At 47.5% G+C, this 27127-nt stretch overlaps 4 protein-coding genes across 4 annotated transcripts; 1 reads left to right on the top strand and 3 right to left on the bottom strand.

The window, feature by feature from the left end:
* Positions 1-612: 612 nt before the first annotated feature.
* LACBIDRAFT_294983 (uncharacterized protein) lies at positions 613-3107 on the bottom strand (the record flags this gene model as incomplete). The annotated part of the gene is made up of 7 exons (XM_001884450.1): positions 613-2034; positions 2090-2180; positions 2241-2352; positions 2402-2536; positions 2599-2850; positions 2901-2996; positions 3056-3107. The coding sequence occupies 7 exons, from the start codon at positions 3105-3107 to the stop codon at positions 658-660; spliced, it is 2115 nt and encodes a 704-aa protein (XP_001884485.1). The 3' UTR covers positions 613-657.
* A 1329-nt stretch (positions 3108-4436) lies between these two features.
* LACBIDRAFT_294984 (uncharacterized protein) lies at positions 4437-6423 on the top strand (the record flags this gene model as incomplete). The annotated part of the gene is made up of 4 exons (XM_001884335.1): positions 4437-5624; positions 5898-5926; positions 6041-6254; positions 6403-6423. 4 exons carry the CDS (start codon positions 4437-4439, stop codon positions 6421-6423), a joined length of 1452 nt encoding a protein of 483 aa, XP_001884370.1.
* Positions 6424-9134: 2711 nt separating this feature from the next.
* On the bottom strand, positions 9135-11602 carry LACBIDRAFT_303920 (uncharacterized protein; the record flags this gene model as incomplete). Its single annotated transcript, XM_001884451.1, has 7 exons — positions 9135-10523; positions 10579-10669; positions 10729-10840; positions 10892-11026; positions 11088-11342; positions 11399-11494; positions 11554-11602. 7 exons carry the CDS (start codon positions 11600-11602, stop codon positions 9135-9137), a joined length of 2127 nt encoding a protein of 708 aa, XP_001884486.1.
* Positions 11603-13663: 2061 nt separating this feature from the next.
* Positions 13664-13918, bottom strand: LACBIDRAFT_303921 (uncharacterized protein; the record flags this gene model as incomplete). The annotated part of the gene is made up of 2 exons (XM_001884452.1): positions 13664-13804; positions 13862-13918. 2 exons carry the CDS (start codon positions 13916-13918, stop codon positions 13664-13666), a joined length of 198 nt encoding a protein of 65 aa, XP_001884487.1.
* Positions 13919-27127: the final 13209 nt, after the last annotated feature.

The raw sequence follows: 27127 nt of genomic DNA on the forward strand, positions 1-27127 counted from the left end.
CGTTGCTGAAGGGACAACCGGATTAATACGAGTGAAACTCAAGATTACCATGATCTCAACGCTCTCCACTTGCCTGTCAGCAGTGTTACCTTAACATCAATATTCATCCGTTATCCCTGAACTCTGCCGCAGCTTGGATAGTCTATCTACACACAGGACTCGGAATCATCATCCTTCCGATGGTGACGTCCTTTGACTAGCGGAGGAGAATCTAGAATGGTCCAAGTTCGCCCTCCTGAAGCGGCTCATAGATAATAACTGACGGTTTGTGTTAAGATTCGGAGGAGCGGGCGATATTTCAAAACCGGAACGTCTCAGCTTGAAATTGGAGAACAGGATGAAGAAGTTATGAATAGTGTTAGTGAGGATTGACAGAGTTGGCCAGTGGCTGAGCCTGAAGGCCGTCTTCGTCGGTCTCTAAAGTTTTGAGAATTCCGGTTCATGTATCTCTAATCTTTGATAAGTAGCAGGTCCACGAAAACAAGTCAGCAAGGCTTGCGCTATTCACTCAGGGTGAATAGAGGGCACTGGGCTCTTCGCGTGGAGGATGATTCGCGTTGGCGTTGAAATATGCCGTAATACGAGCCAGCCTCAATGGATTCCAAGTGTCTTCAACGTACAACGTTTACGACAACTGCTCCATACAAACTCAATAAATTACTTCTTCTTGCCCTTTGTAGCCACAGTAGCCGTGAGCGTCGCAGCCTTCTTCAAATTCTGGGGGGTCGCAACACTCTTCACAGCTGCCTTGCCGGCCGAAACAGTGCTCTTCTTTGGGGCAGACTTAGCCGCGGCCCCGACGACCTTCTTAGCACCAGTGGCACCTCTAGTGGGAGAGGACACCTTTGATGTCGGCTTACCCGCGGACGTGACCTTCTTGGCGCCGGCGGCTCCTTTCACGAGGGACTTGGAGGCGGGCTTTCCTGCAACCTTGGATGTCGGTTTGCGAGCGCCAGTGGTCTTGGCGGAAGGCCTTTTAGCTCCTGCTGCGCCTGCCTTCTTAGTTCCCCCAACCTTTGATGCAGTCTTCTTGACACCTGCACGGTTCGCTCCCTTGGTAGAGGACTTCGCGCCAACAGCTTTCTTGGAGCCCGCTCCCTTGCCAGGAGCTTTGGGAGTGCGGGCACCAGCGACCTTCTTGGACGCTGCACGGTTTGCTCCCTTGGTAAGAGCCTTCGCCGCACCTGCCTTCTTCGAAGCCGCTCCCTTGGTGGTACGGGCACCAGTGACCTTCTTGGATGCTGCGCGATTCGCTCCCTTGGTCAGAACTTTCGCGCCAGCTGCCTTCTTAGCACCCGCTCCCTTTGTGGTACGAGAGCCAGCCACCTTTTTGGAACCCGCGCGGTTAGCTCCCTTAGTGAGAGCCTTGGAACCCGGTGTACGCGCACCAGCAACCTTCTTGGCACCAGCGCGAGCTGCTCCCTTCGTCAGGGACTTGGCTGTGGCGGTTTTCTTACCAGCGCCGAGTTTTTTCGCGCCAGCGGCTCCGAATTTTGCAGAGGCAACGCGCTTGCCGGTAGGTGACTTGGACGTTGGTTTGCGAGCACCGGCGACGCCTTTACCTGCAAGTTTGCCTTTGGTACCAAGGGCTGATTTGGTGAGTTTGGAAGCTTTGCTGGCTTTGGAGGTAGCGGGGAGTTTAGATGATGATTTTTTCGCCGTGAGAGCGGATTTCTTTGCTCCAGGTGTCAGAGTAGATTTCTTTCCAGCAGCTAAACGTCCTTTAGTTGCCGAGGTGAGTTTGGAAGTTTTCGCGCCAGCCGTAAGTGCGGATTTCTTGGACCCAGGGGTCAACGCGGATTTCTTGGATCCGGGCGTCAAAGCCGATTTCTTGGAGCCGGGTGTCAGAGCGGACTTTTTGGCACCCGCAGTTAAACCGCTCAAGGCTTTGGAGGTCGTGGCAAGCTTGGATGCAGCTTTCTTGTCACCAGCGGCAGGAGTTTTCGCCTCCGCAGCCTTTTTCGCAGCGGCCTTATTCTTGAAGTAGTCCTTGGGAAGCGCGCACGACTGGCGCCTCACGAGGTAATGGGCAGCCTGTAAACCGTATCAATCAGACTAGAAAATAAGAAAGTGGTATTTAATCACGTACCATGTCGTGATCACCATCCGCCAACGCTCGTCTGTACATGTGGAACTCGCGGCGGCGGAGACCAGCATTAGCGCATAAGCTTGCAAATTGCCTGATGAAACGAATTCCGTGAATGGGTGATTCATATGTGAAAAAATGCCGGAGAACGTACGCGTAGGACTCCGCGTTATTCTGCATACCTCCGGTCTTATCGCGTATCTTGACGAAATCTTTGTCGGCATTGATTTGGTCAACGGTCTTATACGGCTCCATCGACTTTGTGTCTAAATTTGATGGTCAGCGTGGTTCATAGAATATTAAGAAGTGACTTACATCCCGTTTTGGCCGACGTACGTGGGTCGCTACCTGGGATCATAGTGCCAGGCCTGCCCCTCATATAATCGCCAGTGTCTGAGAGTACATGTGTGGCTTCGTGGATTAGCGTACCGGCTTTAGCGGCAGGCGAAGCTATGGACCATAATCGTGTCAGAACGTCAAAGGGGCAAAGTGGGTAGGCATTTATCACATACATGCATGGTAATTTTCACCGAACACAACATGTTGAGCGACCGCGGGATCCGTATCAGAGTATTGCGTGTAGGCGAGAACTTTTGGCTCGGAGGCAAGCTTGACAGGAACGTTGCCGGTCTTGAGCTTCTCGACATTTGCTTTAATGACGTCCCGGTCGGCGTTCGCTCCGAACGCGGCATCGATGAGAGGTTTATGCTTCGCGTTGTCAGGGTCTGCGATGACTTTCTTCATTATGCCGATTTGCCGATTAGCTTGAGAATCAAAGTTATAAGACAGTTTGTGAAAGAAAATGAAGACAAACCTTCGACTGTGGCCGCGTCGAGATTGCCTTGGTTGGTTGTTTCAGCGGCGTTAGCAGGAGCATCGTGAGTTAAACTGAGGGGCACTGAAAGGACGCCTTTTGAAAAATCGAGCTGAGTAAGTGACAGTATGACAGGCTAGAGTGGCCGAACCCACCAGTAATAGATGCCAGAAGAAGGAGTCCCACTGGAGTATATTGAGAACGCATACTGAAGAATGAAATAAATGGCAGAGGAAAAGGCAATTCGTTGAGGGTTGGTGACCTGCACCTGGAAGAAAATGCGTCAGGCCACCTGCACCCGAACTAGAGGAGGAAACTCACCAAGTGAAGACTGTGGATCAAATCGACCTGCGATGGGATGAGGATTGACTTCTGAAGTCTGACCCTTATATATATATTTCTTATCCAGTAAACGACGTCCAAACGAAACCATTTCCATCAATTCAATGGGGAAATTTCGTCACATGGTGACGGACTTTGGACAGTTGTTGGACAGACTTTGAAACGCTGGGCCGCGTGGACGATTTTGGTTCCGATTTGAGATAAGGGTGAAGGGACGTCTGAAATCCGACACAGCTTGAAGGGATCATTGAAAATTTCATTGAATGTTGATACCATGAACTTACGGCTCATACCACCTGCTCAAAATCTTTTGAAAGAATCAGAGCCAGGTTCAATTCCGAATCCCAAGCGTGTACTATCCGATGCGTCGCTACCAAAAACAAGGTCTCATGCACGTTGCAATCCTGGATTGATTTACGTCCGTGCGGAGTTGGATGGTGCCAGAATGAAGCTATTTTCGTCGTTTGAATGGAAAACGGATCCGGAGCGGACGCTAGCGGACGTCGCGCGAGGTTGCGTGGTTTCTCATGGTGTCGTAAGTTGGACAGCTTGCCAGGGGGTGGCTACAAAAGTCGTACAGATGATCGACAGGAGATCTACCCTTAAAACAGTTATCTGATGACCGGTGACCACCGGGGTTCGCGACTCTCACGTTTGAAACAAGAATGCTGAGCGGAGCTGTATTGATATGAAAATCTGTGACTTGGGTGAAAAAAAATCAAGTGGTCGCACCCAAAGACAGTTGTACTTCTCCAGAAGGTCGCCATGAGCCAAGAGAGTATGCGCGACTTTTCCGATTTGAAGTTTTTCGGCCAGGATTTACCGTGTTCTCAAGTCACGTGCCTTGAAGAGCATTGGCAGCTCAAACCATTCCCCGACGTGTCACGTCGACGAGATCCCCATTCCCGAGATATCTTCATGCTTCAAGTTGCCTTGCGTTCGCAGGCTTTGCCTTATTTTCTTTGATTGACATCACGGTCTGACGATCTACAGTTAACAATCGGCTGTGCTGTTGGAGACCTACCAAACTGGGCAAATTTATCCTGACGAGTCCTCCTGACTCCGCGGGACTTGCTTGATGAGTGACACTTAGGATCTATATCAACACCAGGTTGCACGTCAGGAAAGACAAGCCTTACGAATCCCTGCGCTCCATCTCCCAAAAACGACTTCCCACCCTCAAATTGAATAGCCATGGCCGCCGCTGGAATCAGCCTCTTCAAATCCTCCGATGGATACGTTGTATCTATCTCCCTTTTCTCATCATCTGACGGATCAACGATTGGTACGGGGATTGAACAAGTCACCTCGTTATCATCCCTTCTCGATACCGTGAAATCCCTGCTCTGCCAATGGCAGGAATCCAAAGTGAAGGCGTATCTAGTCTCCGTGCCCTCTGCTTTCCCGGCGGATGAGTACTACGTCGCCCTCAACACAATTACTGAAGGAACATCCCACTATTACTACTACGACACCGACGCGCTTGAACCTGAGACCACTTTAGCGGAAGATGACCCCTCCGTTTTCATTACTCATGGCGAGGCATACTGCGCCACCCTCCCCAACAACACAGCAACGCCCACCATTCTATTCCTCGATTTCTACCCCGACCGCCTCTCCTCCGAATGTTTGTCAAGTTCTTTCGACAAGGGCGAACGCCAGACGAAAACCATCTACACACTTACCTCCTCTTTCGCTCAGGGCATCTCAGATGAAGCTGCGCTGAAAACGGTGATAATTGTCGATCCCAAGTACCCGTTCGAACGGGTTGTGCTAAACAATCCACTGCCTCAACAACTTCCTACTGTACGCACCTTTTTCGAAACACATTATCCAGGTACCCCAATTACCATCAACACCCCCGATGTTATCTCTGCTTCCGCGGCTGCCCGCCTTTACACAAGGTTGAATCTACCACCACAACCGAGGAGGCTAGCACAATACATTGTCCCCCTTCCTGTCAGCGTCACTTCAGCGTCTGGGGGTGCAATTACCCTCGTACCCCCGCGATATAGGATTCCAACTAATGAAAGTATCGTCCTCACAACGTCAAAGGATAACCAACGCTCGGTGACCGTGCACCTTCTCCTTGGCAACCATCCTCTCGCCAAGGATAATCTGGTGCGAGGGGCCGCCTTTTTAGAAGGATTGAAGGCTTTGCCTAAGGGTGAAGCGCGGATCAGGGTCTCTTTTGGGGTTTGTATTCTTGAGGGTTGGCGGGATGCGGCAGCGGTCACGCTTGAGCAGGTGGATTGCGAGAATGGGGTGAAGAAGACCTTTTTATTCCCCAATTTTTTCGCCGGCCTGACGGATGACGATGATCGGTATGAGGTTATCGAGCAAGGCGCTGAAGTTGAATTTGCTCAGCATTCAGACAGGGTCGTTGGTGAACTTCCTGAGTAGCCAACAGGTAGAAAGAATGGTCGTTTCATGTACTGTGTCACCATGTAATTTTATAGTTTATGAAAGGGATCCACTGGCAATTACGGCCGAGAATCTAAGACTTCTCGAAGAAGTTTTTTATAGATTTATGTGCAGGGAGTATACTTAGTGTACCAAGACGCACCACTGTTCTGCGAATCCAAGATATAAGTACCTGCGATCATCAACTGGGACTGGATAATTATAACGAGGGGGGAGCCTTGGAGTTTGTAGCCATGCGGTGTAGGAAGTTCAAATCATAAGTGAGTTGCCTCAGCTGCGTCTGTTGCACGGATGCACTGCATAAAAGGGGCCATCGGGGCAGCCTTGGTTTGTCAGCGTCATGAGTCTCTAGCTACTAGTACTTATGCTTGTAGGACTCTGGAGGCCGTGGCTAATTGCCGTCGTCATCCGTCTCGACGTGTGGTCTGGCTCTTCTGGGAACGAGGGGAGTGGTGCCGTTCCGAGCGAATGGATGCTCCTGACTCGGACTTGAGGAGAAATTTGGCTAGTCCTCGAATTCCATCTTGGGTGCCCAGGAGTTTGGTGGTAAGAATTCGAGCGATGCCTCCGAAATCACCACCTTTGGAAGTAAGTCAGATCTTGCAGAAGAGAAGACACGAGAAAGACGCGTGAAAGTGAGATTCGAGAAAGGTTTCAAGCCCCACGGCTCAACATCTCGTCGAAAAAGGTTTGTCCAAGTCTTGTCCGCAATATTCACATGTGACCACCAAACAAGGCGGGAATCCATCCTTCTTAAGATCCCGACTCCGTTGCTTTTACGACGCACTGAAGCGAGGAAGCCATGCCCATGCTTACGTGGCATCTGAAAGGCCTTCCCAACAATCGACATCAGTTGGAACGACAGCAGAAAGCGCGAAGAACATAACTGCCAATTTCTGTATTAAAAGATAGGCAGTAGAAGGGAAGTTGGGATTGAGGGTATAGCTTTCCGTTGATTGTTGGGGGAAGTAGCCGAACAAAGCCAGCTGCGTAAACAGCCCGGCGTTAGTACATAGCCACGGCCGTTATAGAATAGTAAAGTTTATGAACACACTGACATTTTTTTTTTTTTAAAGTCAAATTCAAGTCTATTGGGGCGGAGCCCCATGTCAGACCTTACAACTCTGTAGACTAGACTACCTAAGGCCCCGAGTGCCTTTTATACCTGACCCCCGAGGTCATCCCATGCACTGGTGAGAGCACGCCCGAGGCGATCATTCCCCCACCCAGCCCGGCACGGAAACGCCGTTTTGGGATGCACCTATATACGTGAGCGGGGTAGCCCCGTCATTTGCTGCCTATGCTTTCCATCTACGTGGGGTGTTGTCTGTTAAGTACCCGATCGCGGAGCGACAGGCACAGTCATGATGGGACGAGCGATATCAGGGAATTAAATAGTGAATTTTGTAGCCGTTTTGCAGACGTCTTGTGTTTTCGAATATACGCGTGATCCTGTCGACGTAAGTCTGTTGCGTGAAGTCCACGGACTGAAAAGGCGGGTAGGAAAAAGGGGGGGTAAAGAGGGTTTGTGGGCATGCCCGCTGGCCTTACCAGCCAGCTACACACTGACATTACCCGTCCTTCGGGCCATCCTCAACTGTTAAATCAAGGGACCCCAAGTTGGTAATTCAACGTGAACATGGCTACGTGAGTGGTGCCTCGAGATACGCATGTCCAAACGAAGGCGAACTCGGCGCCCTGAAATGCTGTGGCCCATCGACGTCGTCCTCGTGAATTTGATCGCGCAGATCAAAGATATGTTGCGGTTGAAGCTTCAATACTTGAGACCCAAAACCACTGAAGTGCCCCCTCAAGTTTTCGAAAGAGCAGACAACAGAGCCATTTTGAGCTGGAACCGGATTACCTGCCAATGACCAGGAGGAGGAGATATTTGAACTCTCGTAGTAGCCGTTGAGGAGTAGGGTTTAAGCGTCACCTTGGTCTTTGATCTACAAGGGAATACGCCAATGATGCTGAGATAGTAGCTTACGCCTTGTCCGGATCCGCTGGTGAGGCGAGCCGCGAGAGTGAGAAAACTAGGAGGAGGTTTCAACGTAGTAGGCGTGCAAAGAACAGATCAGGAGGCGTCGCATTGCCTGACTGCAGGTGTACATGGCGTGAGTTCGGAGTCGAACTTGATCTTGGTAGGTCGCTCACTTTGACTCCGGCATACTTTTGGATGAAGACACTAGAGAGTGAATCAGAGTCACATCCCAGATCTAAACTCGGCGTTGAAGGAGAAAAAGGTTGGGGTTTAGTAATGCAACGTTCAACGTTCAACGCTATGATGAGTACGAGTCAGTACGAGCCAGTGAAAGGGTGAGATAAAGGACGAATACAAGGTTTTGAGGTTGTACAATTGTGTGCTGCCAGTGCCACTCGGATTTTGCGGAGACGGATGGAAGCCCTAGGATAGGGTTAGGACTTCTGCTTCATCCCCGTCCCCCTCAGGCACATTGTCGCATTCACTTCACGTCGCCGCGTGAGCATGTTGAAGTTTGGGTGCAATAGTGGGAGAAGAGACTCATGTGGGGCCATGGAGGTGAGAGCCCAATGAAAGCCACCCAGCGTCCTGAGCAGAATTCTTCAGATATGCTCTCCGGAACGAGTTCCCTCCTCCGTGAGGGTACCCCGCACACAAATTTATGGAACATGACTGTTATCATCGAAGCTGCCGACGACAGATAATTTGTATACTTCGAGCCTTGGTCTCTTTGCGCTCTGTGTTTGTTGTCTCACTCTTTCAAGTTGGGAGACTCAAACGCTCATGAAGACGTCGAGAAATTCATTGTGCGCCCCATGTCTTTCTGCTTCAGACGCCGCCTAAATAACTAATATCATCGTGGCAGAACAATTCAGCGTTTCTTGCGAGATGCTGGCAGTGCAAGCTCCCGTAGTGCATTTTTTATAAGTTTCAAGGGCAACCATGATCTCAACGCACTCAAAGTTTGATTTGCGTCAATGTCACGTTGACATTCATCGCGTTGTCCCTCAACTCTGTCGCAGCTTGGATAGCCGATTGACAAGACTCGAAATCATCGTCCTTTCGATGATGACGTCCTTTGACAAAGTTTTCCTCGGTGGAAGAGAATTTGGGATGGGACTACCGTACAAGTGAACGTCTCAGCTTGGGATTGGAGAGCAGGGTGAAAATGTTATGAATAGTGAGTCTTGACAAAATAGGCCAGGAGCTGAGCCTGAAGGCCGTCTTCGTTTGTCTTGAAAGTTTGAGGATTCCGATTTATATTTCCTCCACGAAAACAAGTCAACGACGCCTGCGATATTTGCCCAGGGTGAACAGAGGGCTGAGCTCTTAAAGTTTGTGTGACAGATGATTCGCTTTGAGATATGTATTACGCCAACCCGCCTCAATGTATTATGATTATCTTCCACGTACAACGTTTAAGACAACTGCTATATTCATTAATCTGTAATAATCCAGGACAAGGGCAACACAACTTCTCTCAATTACTTCTTCTTGCCCTTTGAAGCCACAGTAGCCGTGAGCGTCGCAGCCTTCTTCAAATTCTGCGGGGTCACAATACTCTTCACAGCTCCCTTGCTGGCAGCCGAAACGGTGCTCTTCTTGGGAGCAGATTTAGCGGCTGCTCCGACAACCTTCTTAGCACCAGTGGCACCTCTAGTGGGTGAAGAAACCTTTGATGCCGGCTTACCCGCGGACGTGACTTTCTTGGCGCCAGCCGCTCCTTTCACGAGGGCCTTGGAGGTGGGCTTTCCAGCGACCTTGGATGTCGGTTTGCGAGCTCCAGTGTTCTTGGCGGAAGGCCTTTTAGCTCCTGCGGCGGCTCCCTTTTGAGTTCCCCCAACTTTTGACGTAGTCTTCTTGACAGCCGCACGGTTTGCTCCCTTGGAAGAGGACTTCGCACCAACAGGTTTCTTGGAGCCCGCCCCCTTGCTAGAAGAGTTGGGAGTGCGGGCACCAGCAACCTTCTTAGACCCTGCACGGTTTGCTCCCTTGGTAAGAGCCTTCGCGGCACCTGCCTTCTTCGAAGCCGCTCCCTTGGTGGTACGGGCACCAGTGACCTTGTTGGACCCTGCACGATTTGCTCCTTTGGTCAGCGACTTCGCGCCAACTGCCTTCTTGGTGCCCGCTCCCTTGGTCAGAGCTTTCGCGCCAGGCGCCTTCTTAGTACCCGCTCCCTTGGTAGTACGGGAGCCAGCCACCTTTTTGGAACCCGGTGTACGCGCACCAGCGACCTTTTTGGCACCAGCGCGAGCTGCTCCCTTCGTCAGGGACTTGGCTGTGGCGGGTTTCTTACCAGCGACAAGTTTTTTCGGGCCAGCGGCTCCGAATTTGGCAGAGGCAACACGTTTGCCAGTAGTTGACTTCGAGGTTGGTTTACGAACACCTTTCCCTGCAAGTTTGCCTTTGGTGCCAAGCGCTGATTTGGTGAGTTTGGAAGCTTTGGAGGTGGCGGAGAGTTTGGATGATGGCTTTTCGCCTGTGGGAGGGGATTTCCTCGCTCCAGGTGTCAGAGCAGGTTTCTTTCCAGCGGACAAACGTCCTTTAGCTGTGGTGGCGAGTTTGGATTTTTTCGCGCCAGTCGTGAGTGCGGATTTTTTAGGCCCAGGTGACAAAGCCGATTTCTTGGATCCAGGCGTCAAAGCCAATTTCTTGGACCCAGGTGTCAGAGCGGACTTCTTGGCACCAGCAGTCAAACGGCCCAAGGCTTTAGAGGTTGTGGCGAGCTTCGATGCAGCTTTCTTGTCACCAGCGGCAGGAGTTTTTGCCTCTGCGGCAGCTTTTGCCTCCGCAGCCTTTTTGGCAGCCAGTTTATTCTTGAAGTAGTCCTTGGGAACCTCGCAGTACTGGCGCCTCACGAGGTAATGGGCGGCCTGTAATTCGTACCAATCAGACTATGGAATGAGAAACTGGTATTTCATCACGTACCATGTCGTGATCACCATCCGCCAACGCTCGTCTGTACATGTGGAACTCGCGGCGGCGGAGACCAGCATTAGAGCATAAGCTTGCAAATTGCCTGATGAAACGAACTCCGTGAGTAGGTGATTCATATATAAAAACAGCCAGAGAACGTACGCGTAGGACTCCGCGTTATTGTGCATACCCTCAGTCTTATCTCGTATCTTGCTGAAAGTTTTGTCGGCATTGATGGCTTCAATGGTCGTATACGGCTCTAACGACTTTGTGTCTAAATTTGATGGTCAGCACGATTCAAGGGATATAGTCAGAAGCGGCTTACATCCCGTTTTGGCTGAGTCGCGTGGGTCGCTACCTGGGATCATAGTGCCAGGCTTACCCTTCATATAATCGCCAGTGTCCGAGAGTACATGTGTGGCTTCATGAATCAGGGTACCAGCTTGAGTGGCGGCCGAACCTATGAACCATCATCGTGTCACAACGTCGAAGGGCAAAGTGGGTGGGCATTTGTTACACACCTTTATGGAAATCTTCACCGAAAACAACATGTTGAGCGACCATGGGATTCGTGCTCTTATCGTACAACGTGTAGGCGAGAACTTTTGGCTCGGCAGCAAGCTGGACAGGAACCTTGCCGGTCTTGAGCTTCTCGACATTTGCTTGAATGACGCTCACGTCGGCGTTCGGTCCGAAGGCGGCCTTGATAAGAGCTGCATGCTTTTCGTTCTCAGGGTCTGCAATGACTTTTCCCATTATACCGATTTGTCGGTTGGCTTGAGAGTAAAAGTTAAAATGAGGCAACAGTTTGTGAAAGGAAATGAAGACAAACCTTCGACTGTGGCCGTGTCGAGATTGGCTTGGTTGGCCTTCTCAGCGTCGTCCGCAGCAGCAGCGTGAGTTAACTCAAGGGGTACTGCAAAGACGCCTTTTGGAAAATCGAGGTGAGTAAGTGACAGTATGACAGGCTAGAGTGATCGAACCCACCAGTCATGGATGCCAGAAGGAGTCCCAGCGGAGTATATTGATAACGCATACTGAAGAATGAAATGAATGGCAGAGGAAATTCGTTGAGGGTTGGTGACCTGCACCTGGAAGAAAATGCGTCAGGCCACCTGCACTCGAACTACAGGAGAGAACTCACCAAGTGAAGATAGTGGATCAAATCGGCCTGCGATGGGATGAGGATTGAGGTCTGAGGTCTGAACCTTATATATATCGACACTTTGGACGCCTCCGGCGCTTTGGGCGGTGTTCAAAGAAAGACACTTTGGGCACCTCGGACGCCTTGAGCGGTGATTTTGGATATCTCGGGCACCTTGGGCGCCACGCTTTGGGCACAACAACGCCACCATTTTATTCCTCGATTTCTACCCCGACCGCCCTTCTTTGAATGTCTGTCAGGTTCTTTCGACGTGAGAGAACGCCAGACGAAAACCATCTCCACACTGACCTCCCCTTTCGCTCAGGGCATCTCGGGCGAAGCTGCGCTGAAATCAGTGATAATTCTTGATCCCAATACCCATTCGAACGGGTTGTGCTAAACAATCCCCTCTGATGGTCCCGGCTCCTCTGAAAACGAGGGGAGTGGTGCCGTGTACACTCTTCCCGAGCGAATGTTCCTCATTTGACGAGGAGTTTGACCAGTGCTTCGATTCCATTTTGGGCGTGCAGGATTTCGGTAGTGAAAGTTCAAGCAATGCTTCCCTGAGCATATACCTGTGGTCTTCATCCCCTCACTCCACGAGCATCCCTTGAGAAGAACTGCTTTCGAAACAGGCCTGTGTACGCTTGGTGTACGTGTGCCCGTGCGGAAGTGGAAAAGACTTCGTTTGCCAGTTCTCGGAAGTGTTCGGTCTGTTCCAATGATGGATGGACCCCCTTGTATCGGCATCAACCCCTCAGAAATGATGCCGCTCCCCTGTCCATGCACTGAGTATCGACACCTTCGCTTGTCGTAAGGCATCGGCGCGTGTCGTTTCAATTGGTGGCTCCCATGGTTTTTCGGTCGCTCTCTTGGAAAGCCCGTCTGCTCGGTCATTCCCTTGTATCTGGCAGTGTCATGGGCATCGCGACCTCTACAGTGTGTCTTGGGTCCTGATTGACGAACTTCGTACTTTTCAGGTTGAAGGTGTGGGCATACAGTTGCCCTGGCTGTGGGTTGAGGTCGAAGATGGCTGGTACAGCAGCTACGGTGACTCTGAGGTGTCGCTTTGCGGACCTTGTTGGCCCAGATGATGAAACCAGCCATTTCTGCGTCGTGTACTTCTGCTTGACCTCCCATTGCCATTGACCTCGCAAACACTTCCTTGCCCTTGTGGTAACCCACCACCGCGGCACCTACCCTGCTGAACCCGGCTTTTTTGGTGGGTGACCCAGCGGTGTATAGTAGCGCGGTGCCCATCTTGTCCTCGTACGCGAGTCTTGTGGTTTGGTATCATCTCCCGTTAGTCCTCCTTTCCCTCCACTTTTGGCTTATGCGGTTGGATAGTAACTCGTTCTTTAAAGCATGCATCTGTGCGACGCCAAGGCGGTGTAAGGAATGGGTCGAGTCGTTGAGAGGGTTGTCGTTCTGGTCAGATTCGTTGCCGAGGAGTTCTTGAGTCTGGGTGGGAGGAGTGATGGTTCTTTCTATCTTCTGCATCTGTATGATTGGACTTGTTTCACGTAGATTGTTGAATGTCAAGATCATTTGAGCGAAGGTAACTCCATCCATCTCTTTCTGTGCTGTTGGTTTCGCGGCGCATTACGAAGGCCAAGCGACTCTTTCGCTTGGGAGATCTGGGTTCAATCTCGCCAAAAAGATCGAGTAGCTTGAAGAAGGTTTGAAGAACGACGTTGGCAGTCTGCGACTCGCCTTCAAAATTTTAGGCAGGAACGCCAACCGGGACCTAACATGGACGTTGCTCAACGAAAATTGCATAGATGACGGGGATTTGACGTACCAAAATACCGAAACCGCCAGTTCTGTCAATGCCCCTGAAACACACAGAACCGCGGAAATCATGGATACGTGGCGTCTGAAATGCCTTCCCAACGACGGTCATCAGTCAGAGTGACAGCAGAAGGCGTGAAGAACATACCAGATTTTCTGTATTCAAAGAGGGGCATTAGAACAGAAGTTGGGATTGGGAGGTAAGAGACGGATTGCCACTGCAGATGGCGGTGGGCTGTCGGGGAGTTGCGGAGGGGATAGCTTTCCGTTGACCGTTGGTTTGAAGTAACCGAACAGGGCAAGCTGCGTAAACAGTCATTGGCCACTGCTGTTATGGAGTGGAAAAGAGTACGAACGTACTGACATTACCCGTTGGGCATCCTTCGGGCCATCAACCGTTGAACTAAGGGACCCCATGCATTTCAACGTAACGACGGCCACTGTGAGACCGCCTCCAAATACATGTCGGTGACTTCAGATGATGTAGCCTGTTCGACGATCGTCCAGCCACTGGCTTCGAAGGATAGTGACGCCGAAGTGAGCAAGAGAGATTTGGATCGTGGATGGGGTTTTGGCCCCAGTGAGACTTACGCTGTTACCTGAACAATTGTAAACCGGGGCTCCTGCGTCCAGCGAGTACAATTCGCACGTATCTCCAAGAAACTCGTGTCCCCTGTTGTACGAACTCCTACAGAGAAGATGCGGAGTCCAACTGTAGAGCACCGCCCATCAGAATAGACGCCTTCATTCGTGAACTCGTCCTACTCACCGAAAAAAATGAACTGCCATCTTGGACACCAAGCAACAAGAAAAACGAAGACGAGTAAGTAGAAGAAGTCGGTCAGAAAAACTCAGGCACGTGCTTATGATTTATAGAAAGACGAAAGCACGTGTTCACGTGGGGTCGCCTGGCCTCCTGGCGCTCCTTTCCTTCCTTCCCCATCCTGAACCTCTCCACCTTCAGTATCTCAACATGAGCGGAGTGAGCGTTCTTGCGGGTGCTCACCACTTCGTTGCTAGCAACAACACGTTCAATACTGCCAACACTGTGAGTAAATTGGCTGTCATCCTATGTTCCAGTGTACCAAACTGCTTGCATGGATCTTGGGCAGATGCACATCCACAACATCCACAACAGCAGTAGAACGACATCCGATGGGGTCATTCCCCTTATGCCAAATCCAAGCAATCGGTTCACAGGCCGCACAGAGGTCATTGCCAAACTCAAGAGGCATTTTGCCAACACAAATGACTCAGTTCGGAAGAGAAAGTTTTTCTTGTTGCATGGAATGGGGGGTATAGGAAAGACTCAGATCTGCTTGAAGTTTGTTGAGGAAATGTCTGATTGGTGAGTGTTTCCAAATGATTGATCCAGCTCTCATTTCTGAGATCTCCATTGCCTTCAGTTTCTCCTCTGTTTTCTGGATTGATGCTTCCTCACTTGGCACCATCATACAAGGACTCAAGGGTATCTGTAATTTTTCTGCAGCCAGGTCTAGTGGTCTGGATGGCTCACCTGAATATGCTCTTCACTGGATTGGCTCACTGAAAGAGAACTACATCATGATCTATGATAATGCTGATGTTCTGTCACCTGCTGAGCTGGAGGCTTATTTTCCACCTGGGAGAGGTGGAAACATTCTGATAACCAGTCGCAACTCTACCATGAGGAATCTGACTTCACCTGAGAATTCTCTTGAAGTAACTGAGCTGGAAGAGAATGATGCTATTGAATTACTTCTAAAAGCCAGTTGCTTGGATCTGTCTTCAATGGGGTTTCAAGCTGAGGCTTCTAAGATTGTGAAGCAGCTCTTCTGCTTTCCTCTTGCTATTGATCAGGCTGGTGCTTACATTGCTTCTGGGGTTACCACTATTGGAGACTACCTTGCAAAATATTTAGAGCATCAAAAAATATTATTATCCCATTCTGAATTTACAGGAGCTTCTAGGTATAACAGAACTGTCTATGAAACTTGGGAGCTATCATTCAAAGAAATTCAGCTAAGGGCTGAGTCTGATAATTCTCACAAGGCCACTGCAGCCAATAGTGCAATGCTCCTGCTCAATTTACTTCCATTCTTCCATCATGAGGGAATCACTGAGGAAATATTTTCCTATGCTGCCCTTCCAGAAGATGAGGAAATTCTTAGCTCAAAATTATTATATGCTAGTTCTCTGCTTGATCGAAGGCTACTTCCTCTTAATAAATCAGGTATTTGGGATAACTTTGTCTTTAGAGAGGGACTTCGGATATTACTGTCATTCTCCTTGATTAAGAAAGGCCCATCTGATTATGTATATGCCATGCATCCACTGGTTCATACCTGGGGTAGGGACAGATTAACTTTGGATCAGAGGAAAGAATCTTGCTTAATGGCATATGTCACTTTGGCTTGTTCACTAAGATGGAATTCTGGCCAGCCAAATGGATTCCAAAGAGACTTGGTAACACATGTAAGAGCAAATATGGAGTATTTCAAATCAGAAGGTAGTCAATTTTACATGGATGATGCCTATGCAAAGTTTGGGAGGCTTTTGTCTGAACAAGGATATTCTAAGGAAGCAAAAAACTTGGAAATCCAAGTTCTGGATAGAAGAAACACAATTCTTGGAGTGTACCACCTACACACAATTCTTGCCATGGAAAATTTAGCAGAAACATATAGAACCCTGGGGAAACACATAGAGGCAGAGACACTAACTATTCAAGTTTTGGATGCAAGAAACACAATTCTTGGAGTGGAACACCCTGATACCATTACAGCCATGGCAAATCTAGCAGCAACATACCAATACAAGAAAAAGTACAAAGAGGCAGAGGAGCTAGAGATCCAAGTTTTGGATGTAAGAAACAGAATCTTTGGAGTGGAACACCCAGATACAATTATGGCCTTGGGAAATCTAGCAACAACATACCGATGCTGGGGAAAGTGTGAAGAGGCAGAGAAGCTGGAGATCCAAGTTCTGGATGCAACAAACACAATTCTTGGAGTGGAACACCCCCACACTATCACAGCCATGGCAAATCTAGCAAAAACATACCAATACCTGGGAAAGTACAAAGATGCAGAAAAGCTGGACATCCAAGTTTTGGATGTGAGGAACAGACTTTTTGGATTGGAACACCCAGATACAATTATAGCCATGGGAAATTTAGCAACAACATACCGATACCTGGGAAGATATGAGGAGGCAGAGAAGCTGCAGATCCAGATTCTGAATGCAACAAACAGAATTCTGGGAGTGGAACACTGCTACACCATCACATTCATGGGAAATCTGGCAGCAATGTACCGATGCCTGGGAAAGTATCACAAGGGGCAAACAGCATTCATTACCCAGTAAAGAGGTAATAAAAAGCAGGGTATAATTTCATAGCTGAATTGAGGTATCTGAACAACTTCTCGAGCTTGTAGTAAAATTTTATAGCAGAATTGAGGGTATTTGAACAACATCTCAGGTCTGATGGAAAGTTTGACTGCTTCATGACAACTTTTCAATAGTGCTGTTCCAGGTATCTTTAATAATCCATCCGGGCATGCGAACATGTGGACGTACTGTGAAATTGTCAGACTGATGTCTAGAAAGTGCCAAAATTGTGGTCTGATCACCGTGAAGCTGCTGGATTGATACATAGGGTAATCAATGGGTTCTGAAGAAGTGACAAGGAGGAGAGATTGAAAGATGTATTTGCAAAATAGGGGCAGAAGTGTGTGCAAGTCTGAGAGCATGCCTTGATGGCATCTAAATCATCCTGGAGGAGGTCGATCACCACTTCGATGACTTCTAGAGGGCAGTTGGCAAAGGACCAAGGGGGTGGCGGAACATGGAAAATGTACCAACTCCCTATATTTTTTTTGTGGATTTGGCTGACCTCCCCCCCTCCACCTCCTACTATATAAGGTATGTTTTCTGAGTTCCGATGTTTTATTGAATGTATTTTTTTGTCCTATGGTCCTGGCTTCTGCAAAATCCTGTACCTACAGCCTCAGCCTGCTTATCAACTCATGAACCTTGAAGAAGCTCTGCACAGAGGAACATACTCATGTGAGAAATTAATTTAAAATGACAAGCAAAATTGTGATGTAGAAAAACTCATTTGAATGAAGATCAGCCATGGTGTGTGACAAAGTGGCTTTGTCTCCACTCTTGTCAACAAGAGCATTGATCTTTCAGATTCTTTTCTGAGAAGTTCATTCAAATTTGGCCTGAACATGGCCTTTATGGTGAGTAAAATGTCTGGAAAAAAAAAGTTTCCTTGCTCCACCACCTCATCCTCTATATGTACCTCATGGGTGCTCTGATGGCCTACACTCCCTTCATTGTCGCAAATGTCATAAGTAACTGGCTGGCTCTTGCCTGGCATAAGGAGACCTCATACCCAGATTGCATGGAAGGATAGTTAGAAATTGGGGAAGAGCGTCTGGCGGCATGCAGGATGGATGAGATGCTGTGCTCCCAAATTTGCGCCAAAAATATATCAGGTAACTATTTTTTTTGGGGCCATCAGCCAGACCCCCCCCCTCCCAGCCAGTGTTCGCCAAGCCAAAGAAATGGGGGAGATGACTAGACAGGAAGAAGTTTTTACTTGCCATATAAATAAACCATCGGACAATCACAAAAGACTGGAAGAGGCTGGTGACAGTATGTTCAAGATTTAGAACCATTCACGGGAAGTGTCGCCTTCAAAGTTAAGGTATGTAATAGTCAATAATCTGGTGCCAATCGGGAAAGGTCACCATGGGAGGGCAGTTATGAAATTGGAACACCTATGTACTAATAAAATAACTGTATGACTCCATATGTGCCTTTGATGAAAAACAGAGCAGGACTGTCTTCATGCTCAACAACCACGGAAGATATCTAGTTGGGATCTCATCTAATTCCCTCTTGTATATGGATGCCCCTTCACTGTCGAGTGTCAATCTAATATCGATCGAAACTTGACGAAGCATTGGAAACCCATTTTCCTTAGAAAGAGCAGTGTCCAGCATTACCCACTGTTGACTGCCAATGTCATCCTCAGCGTCTAGTTCAATCCGAGCAGCACTGCTAATTTCTTCAATCACGTTTGAGTATCATGAGAGAAGATTGAGTTCCTCACATAATCTGGATAGGGAGTATTTAAAATCTCTAGACGCGAAGGAGAAGTGGAGTTGTTTCAATGTTGATATCGAGGAATTGTTGATCGACGCCGTGATACCTGCGAATGGTGCACCAGTAAACACAAAGTCGAACACTATGTGAATGAGATATAAGATGTAATCTTCTGAAAAGTGTTTCTGGTATGTACCCTTGCATTGTAGAGTTTCAAGCTTGTTTGTTACATTGAGAAACACATGCTGGACAGCCAAATCCAAATCTTCATCTACCTTGAGGCTCAACATCCGAACATTGCTAAAGTCTAGCACCGGGCCATCATTCGAGTGTTTACCATTGAGAAGGGACATTGCACTTTGATCAGAATACACCTCACAAGAAAACATCAGAAGCTGTGGGATTCTGACGTCGAAACTAGGAGTTAAAGTTGACGTTCCTTGCTTGTCAACAGTGGAAAGATGGAAATTGACATTGGATATAGTGAGTTCCGTGAGGTTCACACAAGCACGCAGAGCAATGGCAGGGAAGTCGGAAATTTGGGAGAGTGCTAAGCATGTGATCCAAGGTGATTGCACAACACACAATAATGCGCCTTCGAGATGGGGAGGGACTAGTGCCCACCTCAGGCCGGGTGAGAAGCCAATCAGATGGAAAGAGTGTACATTGTGGTTATGAAGCTGGTCCAGCACCCAACTCGGCACATCCCCATCCTCCAAGTCGAGCTTGCTCATGTGGTATGCAATATTGTGGACATATTCTGAGATTGTTGGATTGGCATCTAGAAAGGGCCAAATTTTTGGTCTGACCAGCGTAATTCTGCTAGAATGCGATCAATGGAGATAATGGAGTGAATGTGAAAGATTCGAACAATTACTGATGAGAAGAGAGTAGAAGATGTGTTTGCGACACAGAGACAGAAGTGCCACACATGTCTGAGAGCATGCTTTGAGTGCACTTAGATCGTCCTGGAGGAAGTCAATTACCACCTCGATGATCTCTGGAGGGCAATCAGATAATGATGACATGATGGCAAGAGAGGAAAGGTTTTTCACACACATAGTAGCATGTGTATCCCACCAACACCACAGCCACAACCATAGCTTACTCACCCTTAACTTAAGCGACACAACTATGAGGTAGACTCAAGGGTACCATGATGACTCAGAGAGGTCTTGAATTTTCAACTCACATCGGACACCAACTTGAGTTGTCCTCTTCCTAACAGATGTATTTGTGTCAGTCCAAGGTCTGTCTGTCTTCAATCCTTTTCCCCCCAGGTATTCTGTGACCGACTAATTTGTGAATTAGGGCAGAAAATCGTTCCAGATTACTTGAACGGTGATCCCGTCCCTGCTGACCCTACAAATTTGACACTATAACCACCAAAAGAAAACCTTTGACTGCCAAAAATGGTTTGTTAACCCCACACAAGCACACACCCTACTACTGCCTTGACAAGGTCGTTGAGGAGCTCAAGAAGGAGGGGAAAACTACCCTTAGCGCCACTGTGGTATGTGCTTAAGTCCTTGCCGAGGTTCAGATATACATCCTAAGTTAACGATGAATGATGAGGCCTTGAGGGGTGGCAGGACAATACGGCGTGTTCGATCTAGTGTTCGAGAACATCAATCTAGCATTCAAGAACATCATCAGTGCATCTGTAGTTTCTCACCTACAACTCCCTGCCGATCTCGAGGCATGCGTGTTCGTCTGTCTGCTTCCTACATATCCATCCTCAACGACCTTCCCGCTTGTAGAAACACTTTTCCACATCCGAATCACATCAAGTTGTGCACCACCAACTCCCAATGCCCACTCGAAGTCCCTGATACCATCTTTGTGAAGGACAAATTTGTGCCAGGGTATAAGTGGGACTTGGAGTACTTGGAGAGATTGACTCATGGGTTTGCTATCATGGTGGTATGATGAACCCAGTTGCGAGGAAAGCAAAGGAGGGTGCGTTTGATAGTGCTGGCCATTTTATGGCACATAGATTGGATAAAGTGCCCAAGTGATTCAAGATCTCAGCCATTACACGTCAAGAGACAGCCACATTTGACTTTGCGAACGAGGCAGCCATGGCCTGTCTCCTCTTATTCCCCCTCCTAGTTTCTCCAAGTTTATTATCCACCTCACTCCCTTTAACACTTTGCAGCATAAAGATTTGCCGAACTCTTGAGTCCAAGGCCATCAACGACCTGACTTTGATGTACGCCTTCCCCCCTTGGGCCTCCTCCGTCCCACAGCCAACACCCCCAATGCGCCAGTAGAGACACTCCCATTGGGTAAGGAAGTTCATCTTCAGGGAGGGAGTGGGGGTTTAGGAATGGCACTGGGATTATGGGGAGGCATGATACATGTCCCCCTGGACTGTTGACGGGAGGAGTGTTGTTGGGAGTGATGTTCCAAGGGGTTGTCCAAATGAAGGTGACCTTGGTGCCTTCAGATGCTTAGCCTATTCGACGGTGAAATGGCCATTTGATTCGAGGGATAGCGACATGGGTTGTGATGATGAAAACAAGAGAGATCATGGTGTTCATTGCAGACGGTTTTCTGGCCCCCATGCTGAGACTTGATGCCAAGCTCCTGCCTAAACAGAGCCTCTGTGTCCAGTGACCTTGAAAGACCCCTGCTGCTCTATGAAGTCATACAAGGAAAATGCAGATTCCAACTGACAACTGTAGAGCAGCGCCCATCATCACAGTAAGCACTTGCGGCCCCAGCGCTGCTGGGTTTCATCCCCTTGTTGTAAACCCTGTAAATCTCATATGGAATCAGCATACCAGAAGGTCAAATTTACCCACCAAGGAGGGTAGGTTGCCGAGGAATGAGAAAAATGATGGCAAGAAGAAGAGTAGGAAATGCTCAGGCACAGGCTCCTAAAAATAAATCAACATGTTCACACATGCATCCACCGAGGTTGGGGGTTTTCTGACATCTGAGAACTCCCCTTTCTTTCCCTCCCTCGTCCTGAACTCTTACACTCATCATCAATCACTAAGAATGAGCAGAACTCAAGTCTTTCCAAATGCTCATGGCACTGCAGTGAGCAGAGGCACATTCTATGCAGCTGACACTGTGAGTGGAACAATTAGATATCCACTTAGAAGTTAGCAAGCTGATGATGGTATGGGTCTCTGGCAGATTCACTTCAACAACATCAACAGTGGCAATAGGACGTCTGATGGGGCCATTCCCCTCATGACAAATCCGAGCAATTGGTTTACAGGGCGTGCAGACATCATTGCCAAACTCAAGGAGCATTTTTCCAATGCAGATGGCCCAGCTCAGAAGAGGAAGTTCTTTCTATTGCATGGTATGGGGGGTATTGGAAAGACTCAGATATGCTTGAAGTTTGTTGAGGAAATGTTTGACTAGTGAGTAGCTCTGGATGGTAGTGATCCAACCCTCAGTTCTGAAATTTTAACTGTATTCAGTTTCTCTTATGTTTTCTGGATTGATTCTTCCTCAATTGGCACCATCACACAAGGACTCAAGGGTATCTGTAAATTTCCTGCAGCCAGGTGTACTGGTCTGGATGGACCACCTGAATATGCTCTTCACTGGATTGGCTCACTGAAAGAGAACTATATAATGGTCTTTGACAATGCTGATGTTCTATCACCTGCTGAGCTGGAGGCTTATTTTCCACCTGGGAGAAGGGGAAACATTCTGATAACCACTCGCAACTCTACCATGAGGAATCTGACTTCATCTGAGAATTCTCTTGAAGTAACTGAGTTGGAAGAGAATGATGCTATTGAATTACTTCTAAAAGCCAGTTGCTTGGATCTATCTTCAATGGGGTTTCAAGCTGAGGCTTCTAAGATTGTGAAGCAGCTCTTCTGCTTTCCTCTTGCTATTGATCAGGCTAGTGCTTACATTGCTTCTGGGGTTACCACTATTGGAGACTACCTTGCAAAATATTTAGAGCATCAAAAAATATTATTATCCCATTCTGAATTTACAGGAGCTTCTAGGTATAACAGAACTGTCTATGAAACTTGGGAGCTATCATTCAAAGAAATTCAGCTAAGGGCTGAATCTGATGATTCTCACAAGGCCACTGCAGCCAATAGTGCAATGCTCCTGCTCAATTTATTTCCTTTCTTCCATCATGAAGGAATCACTGAGGAAATATTTTCTTATGCTGCCCTTCCAGAAGATGAGGAAACTTCTAACTCAAATTTACCATATGCTAGTTCTCTGCTTGACCAAAGGCTACTTCCTCTTGATAAATCAGTTACTTGGGATAACTTTGTCTTTAGAGAGGGACTTCGGATATTACTGTCATTCTCCCTGATTAAGAAAAGCCCATCTGATTATATATATGCCATGCATCCACTGGTTCATGCCTGGGGTAGGGACAGATTAACTTTGTATCAGAGGAAAGAATCTTGCCTAATGGCATATGTCACCTTGGCTTGTTCACTAAGATGGAATGCTGGCCAGCCATATGGATTCCAAAGAGCCTTGGTAACACATGTGAGAGCAAATATGGAGTATTTCAAATCAGAAGGTAGTCAATTTTACATGGATGATGCCCATGCAAAGTTTGTAATGCTATTGCAGGAACAAGGATATTTCAAGGAGGCAGAAACTTTGGCAAATGAAGTTCTAGATACAAGGAACAGAATTCTTGGAGCAGAACACCCAAATACAATTGGAGCCATGGCAAATTTATCAAAAACATATCATAACCTAGGAAAATACACAGAGGCAGAGAAGCTGCAGACTCAAGTTCTAGATGCAAGAATTAGAATTTTTGGAATGGAACACCCAGATACAGTTCTTGCTATGGGAAATCTAGCAATGTCATATAGATTCTTGGGGAAGTACACAGAAGCAGAGGAGCTGAACATCCAAGACCTGGATATAAGCAACAGAATTCTTGGAGTGGAACACCCAGACACAATCACAGCCATAGGAAATCTGGCAGCAACATGTCATAAACTGGGAAAGTATGCAGAGGCAGAGAAGTTGAAGATCCAAGTACTGAATTCAAGAATCATGATTCTTGGAGTGGGACACCCAGAGACAATCAGGGCCATGGGAGAACTATCAGTCACATATCAAGATCAAGGAAAATACACAGAGACAGAGGAGCTGCAGATTGAAGTTCTGGATGCCAGGACCAAAATTCTTGGAGTGGAACACCCAGACACAATCAAAGTCATGGCAAATCTGTCAGTCACTTATCAGCACCTGGGAAAATACACAAAGGCAGAAACCTTGGCAATTGAAGTTCTAGATACAAGAAGCAGAATTCTTGGAGTGGAACACCCAGATACAATCAGAGGTATGGAGAATCTAGCAACAACATACCATTGCTTGGGAAAGTACATAGTGGCAGAGAAGCTGAAAACACAAGTTCTAAATACAACAAACAGAATTCTTGGAGTGGAACACCCTGAGACAATCAGAGCTGTGGAAAATCTAGCTGCAACATACCAATGCTTGGAGAAGTACAAAGAGGCAAAGCAGCTGGAGATGCAAGTTCTGGATGCAAGATACAGAATTCTTGGAGTGGAACATCCAGATACAATTAGAGCTATGGAAAATCTAGCAGCAATATGACAATGCTTGGGAGAGTATGTAGTGGCAGAGAAGCTGAAGATTCAAGTTCTAAATGCAGGAAATGATGTAGCTGAAGTTGTATCTCCATGCATTGAAGCTGGCTTGTAAGTACTATCAAGATTTAAAACATAAAATGATATCACTGAACATATTCTATTGTATAATTAAAAGGTAAAAAATCTCTTTTTCTGCATTAGATTGCAGTCTTTTTGTGCATAGAAAACATTCTGTTTTGTGCTTCACTTTTAAATAATGAGAAATGGTGAATAAAACAGTATGACTACCTACCACAATTTCTTTTAAAAAAAAGGTCACATATTTGTTAGTGTAAATCATTTAAAGCAACCTTTGTACCATTGTGAGAGTTCAGAATGTAAAGACATTAACAGATACTCTGCTTTAAGTAGTGTTTTCAAGTCTGGTCAAGTCTGGCTTTTTGACCTTCATGCAACCATGGAACTGCAACTAGTGATTGTCACGGGTTTCGCAACCCGTGCGGGTTGCGGGTAAGGGTACGTGAGGGTAGGGGTATGGGTTTGATCTTCGCTACCCTTGCCAAACCCATACCCGTGACAGGGGTTGGTGGGTACCCGTAGCAATACCCATCATGTAAATAGTCATTTTTTCTTTGGGCAGATCATGGTCTGTGTCACTAAGTTACATGTAAAAATTACATACAATATTTCCAAGTTGTTTAAAAAAATTTTAAATACATAACAAAGGTTTTCATTCTAAGTTCATTCATTAAGTCATTGATTGTTTGCCTCATGGTTTCGCATGCCTCATGGCCTCGCATTTAGGTCAAAATTATGTAGATTATCACCAAGATATGCGTATAACATACAAAAAAAGTCTCTAAGGTATTTATAATATATCTATGGTATAGGTATTTTATCGCCGACTGTCTCGGGTGACTACCAGTTGATTGGTGGCGATTTTGACATCAACCTTTCTCAAAAGCGTTGTTGATTTCAAAATTGAGCAGCTGCAAAAATCTTCACCAAACTCCTTGATCCTAAACTGCGACCCCTTATGTGGGCCGGTAAATGCGGTAACAACCTGGGATTTGCACTCCGGCCTTTCAGGTATTAAATATGGAAATGGCACTTCAAACATTTTGAAACCGATCTGGACCTTCACTGCATCCCTGACTACTCCCTTGAACTCCCCGCACTTATCTTCGTGCTCGCCCCTATGGAAATTGGGGTTGGTGTTGATGAGACGAAGGCTCAGTCTCATGTTGGCGAAGCAGTCATCTCTGAGCCAATACGGAGAAGGGGCTGTCACAATTGCATCAGTATCTATTGGCTTTGAATTAAATACATAATTACCATCATCGCCACGGCGGGGGGTTCGTGAGCTTGGGTTCCAAGCCGGGGTCATAGGGACATCTTCCAAGTTAGGAAGCGGAGTAGATGGCCCTGCAATGGCCAGAGTCTGCACAAGGAAAGCAGCGGGATATGGGACTGAGGGTTGCAGATCCGGCAAGGGGTAACCAGGGAACAAAAAGCCTGCCAGAGTACCAGGCAGAGGTGCTGGTTCAAGTGGGTAAGTGAAATCAGTGAGAAGCTCTTGAGGCCTGGGAGGCTGAAGCCTTTCATTGGCACTGGAAGCTGATCAGCATTGATTTCAAAAAATAAGATAAAGGGCTTGCATAATGTGTAGAGAACTCATGTCAAAAACTTGTGGGTGTTGGAGGCATGCCTCGAGCTCGACCAAGACCCTTTTTTCACCAACCGTGCTTTTTATTCTGCCTCGGTAACCTCTAAAATCCCCTTTGCTGACCATTACTTGTTTTCCTACAAGATGACTGTTAGAGTCCCCCTTCATAACACCCTTTTGCGCATCTGTGAAGGGAACTTTCAAATCCGAGGACTCTGTTCCAAAGACGAAGGGGGAGGTGAAGAACTGAACAATCCCTGGAGATACCTCTATCTAAAGGATGACAGAATGTTAAAAGAAGTATAAAATAATAAAAAACAAGACATTTACCTCTGAACCGGTCCTGTCATTGAAGACACACACATAGTCATCGTCTTGATTCACTACCCAACCCGTAACACCTTCGTGGTCTCCCGAAAGAATACGGACTTTGTCCCCTACTTTGAGATCTTTTCGAAGCGACGAAAAGGGCACAGTAGTCGTTACATCCTCCATCGTTAAAGAAACAATGGCTTCATTTTCCATTATATCCTCAATCGTTCCAAAAAGCCCCCTCGAATCTCCGTGAGTGATTTTCACCCCATCGCCTATCCAAAGGATCCTGGCTGACATTCTTGCCATTGTGTGCTGTCGGACGTTGAGTGGAATGTCCGAGCAGGTGCTAAAAAGGTCGAATTCCCTCGATGTCGGTACCACATCTTCTGCGGTGTACCAATCTGTGTCGACTTCCGGGAAATAAGCATATCCATCCGCATCGTACAATACTCCGCGGAATAGAAATAAGCTGTTGCATTCTTGAAAAGCCCGACAAAACCGTTGCTTTGCCAGTGTTGGATTGAAGAGGGCTTGGGGGGGCTGCCCTGGTGCTGAAGCTCTTTTATTTAGCTCGCGATCGGGCTTGTAGGTCGCTGCGAACTCATCATCTGTCTCATCATTTTTGTCTTCATCTGCGATAAGCCTGCTTCCTTTGACTTTGGCAGCAGGTGGGTCGTAATCAACATGTGGTACCACAAGGAAGTTGATGAGCAATGTGGAAGAAGTGTGAACCTCCCAGATGAAGGCAAGATCTCCTTTGTAGATCCCACAGTGCAGCCGAACCCATGAATGAGGCTTTGGTCGAAAGGTATCCAGGACATCAAAGATGGAGGGGTTGGGATCGGGTATGTGGAAAATCTTGGAGACCATCATGTTGGGTATGCCATTACACACTTGTTGAATCATCTCCTCTGAGCCATTTTCAAAGAATACTCTACCAGGTAGAGCTTTCCAGCCAAAGACTGCTGGGGG

Source organism: Laccaria bicolor, genomic scaffold, assembly GCF_000143565.1.
Source record: "Laccaria bicolor S238N-H82 LACBIscaffold_25 genomic scaffold, whole genome shotgun sequence".
NCBI lineage: Eukaryota > Fungi > Basidiomycota > Agaricomycetes > Agaricales > Hydnangiaceae > Laccaria > Laccaria bicolor.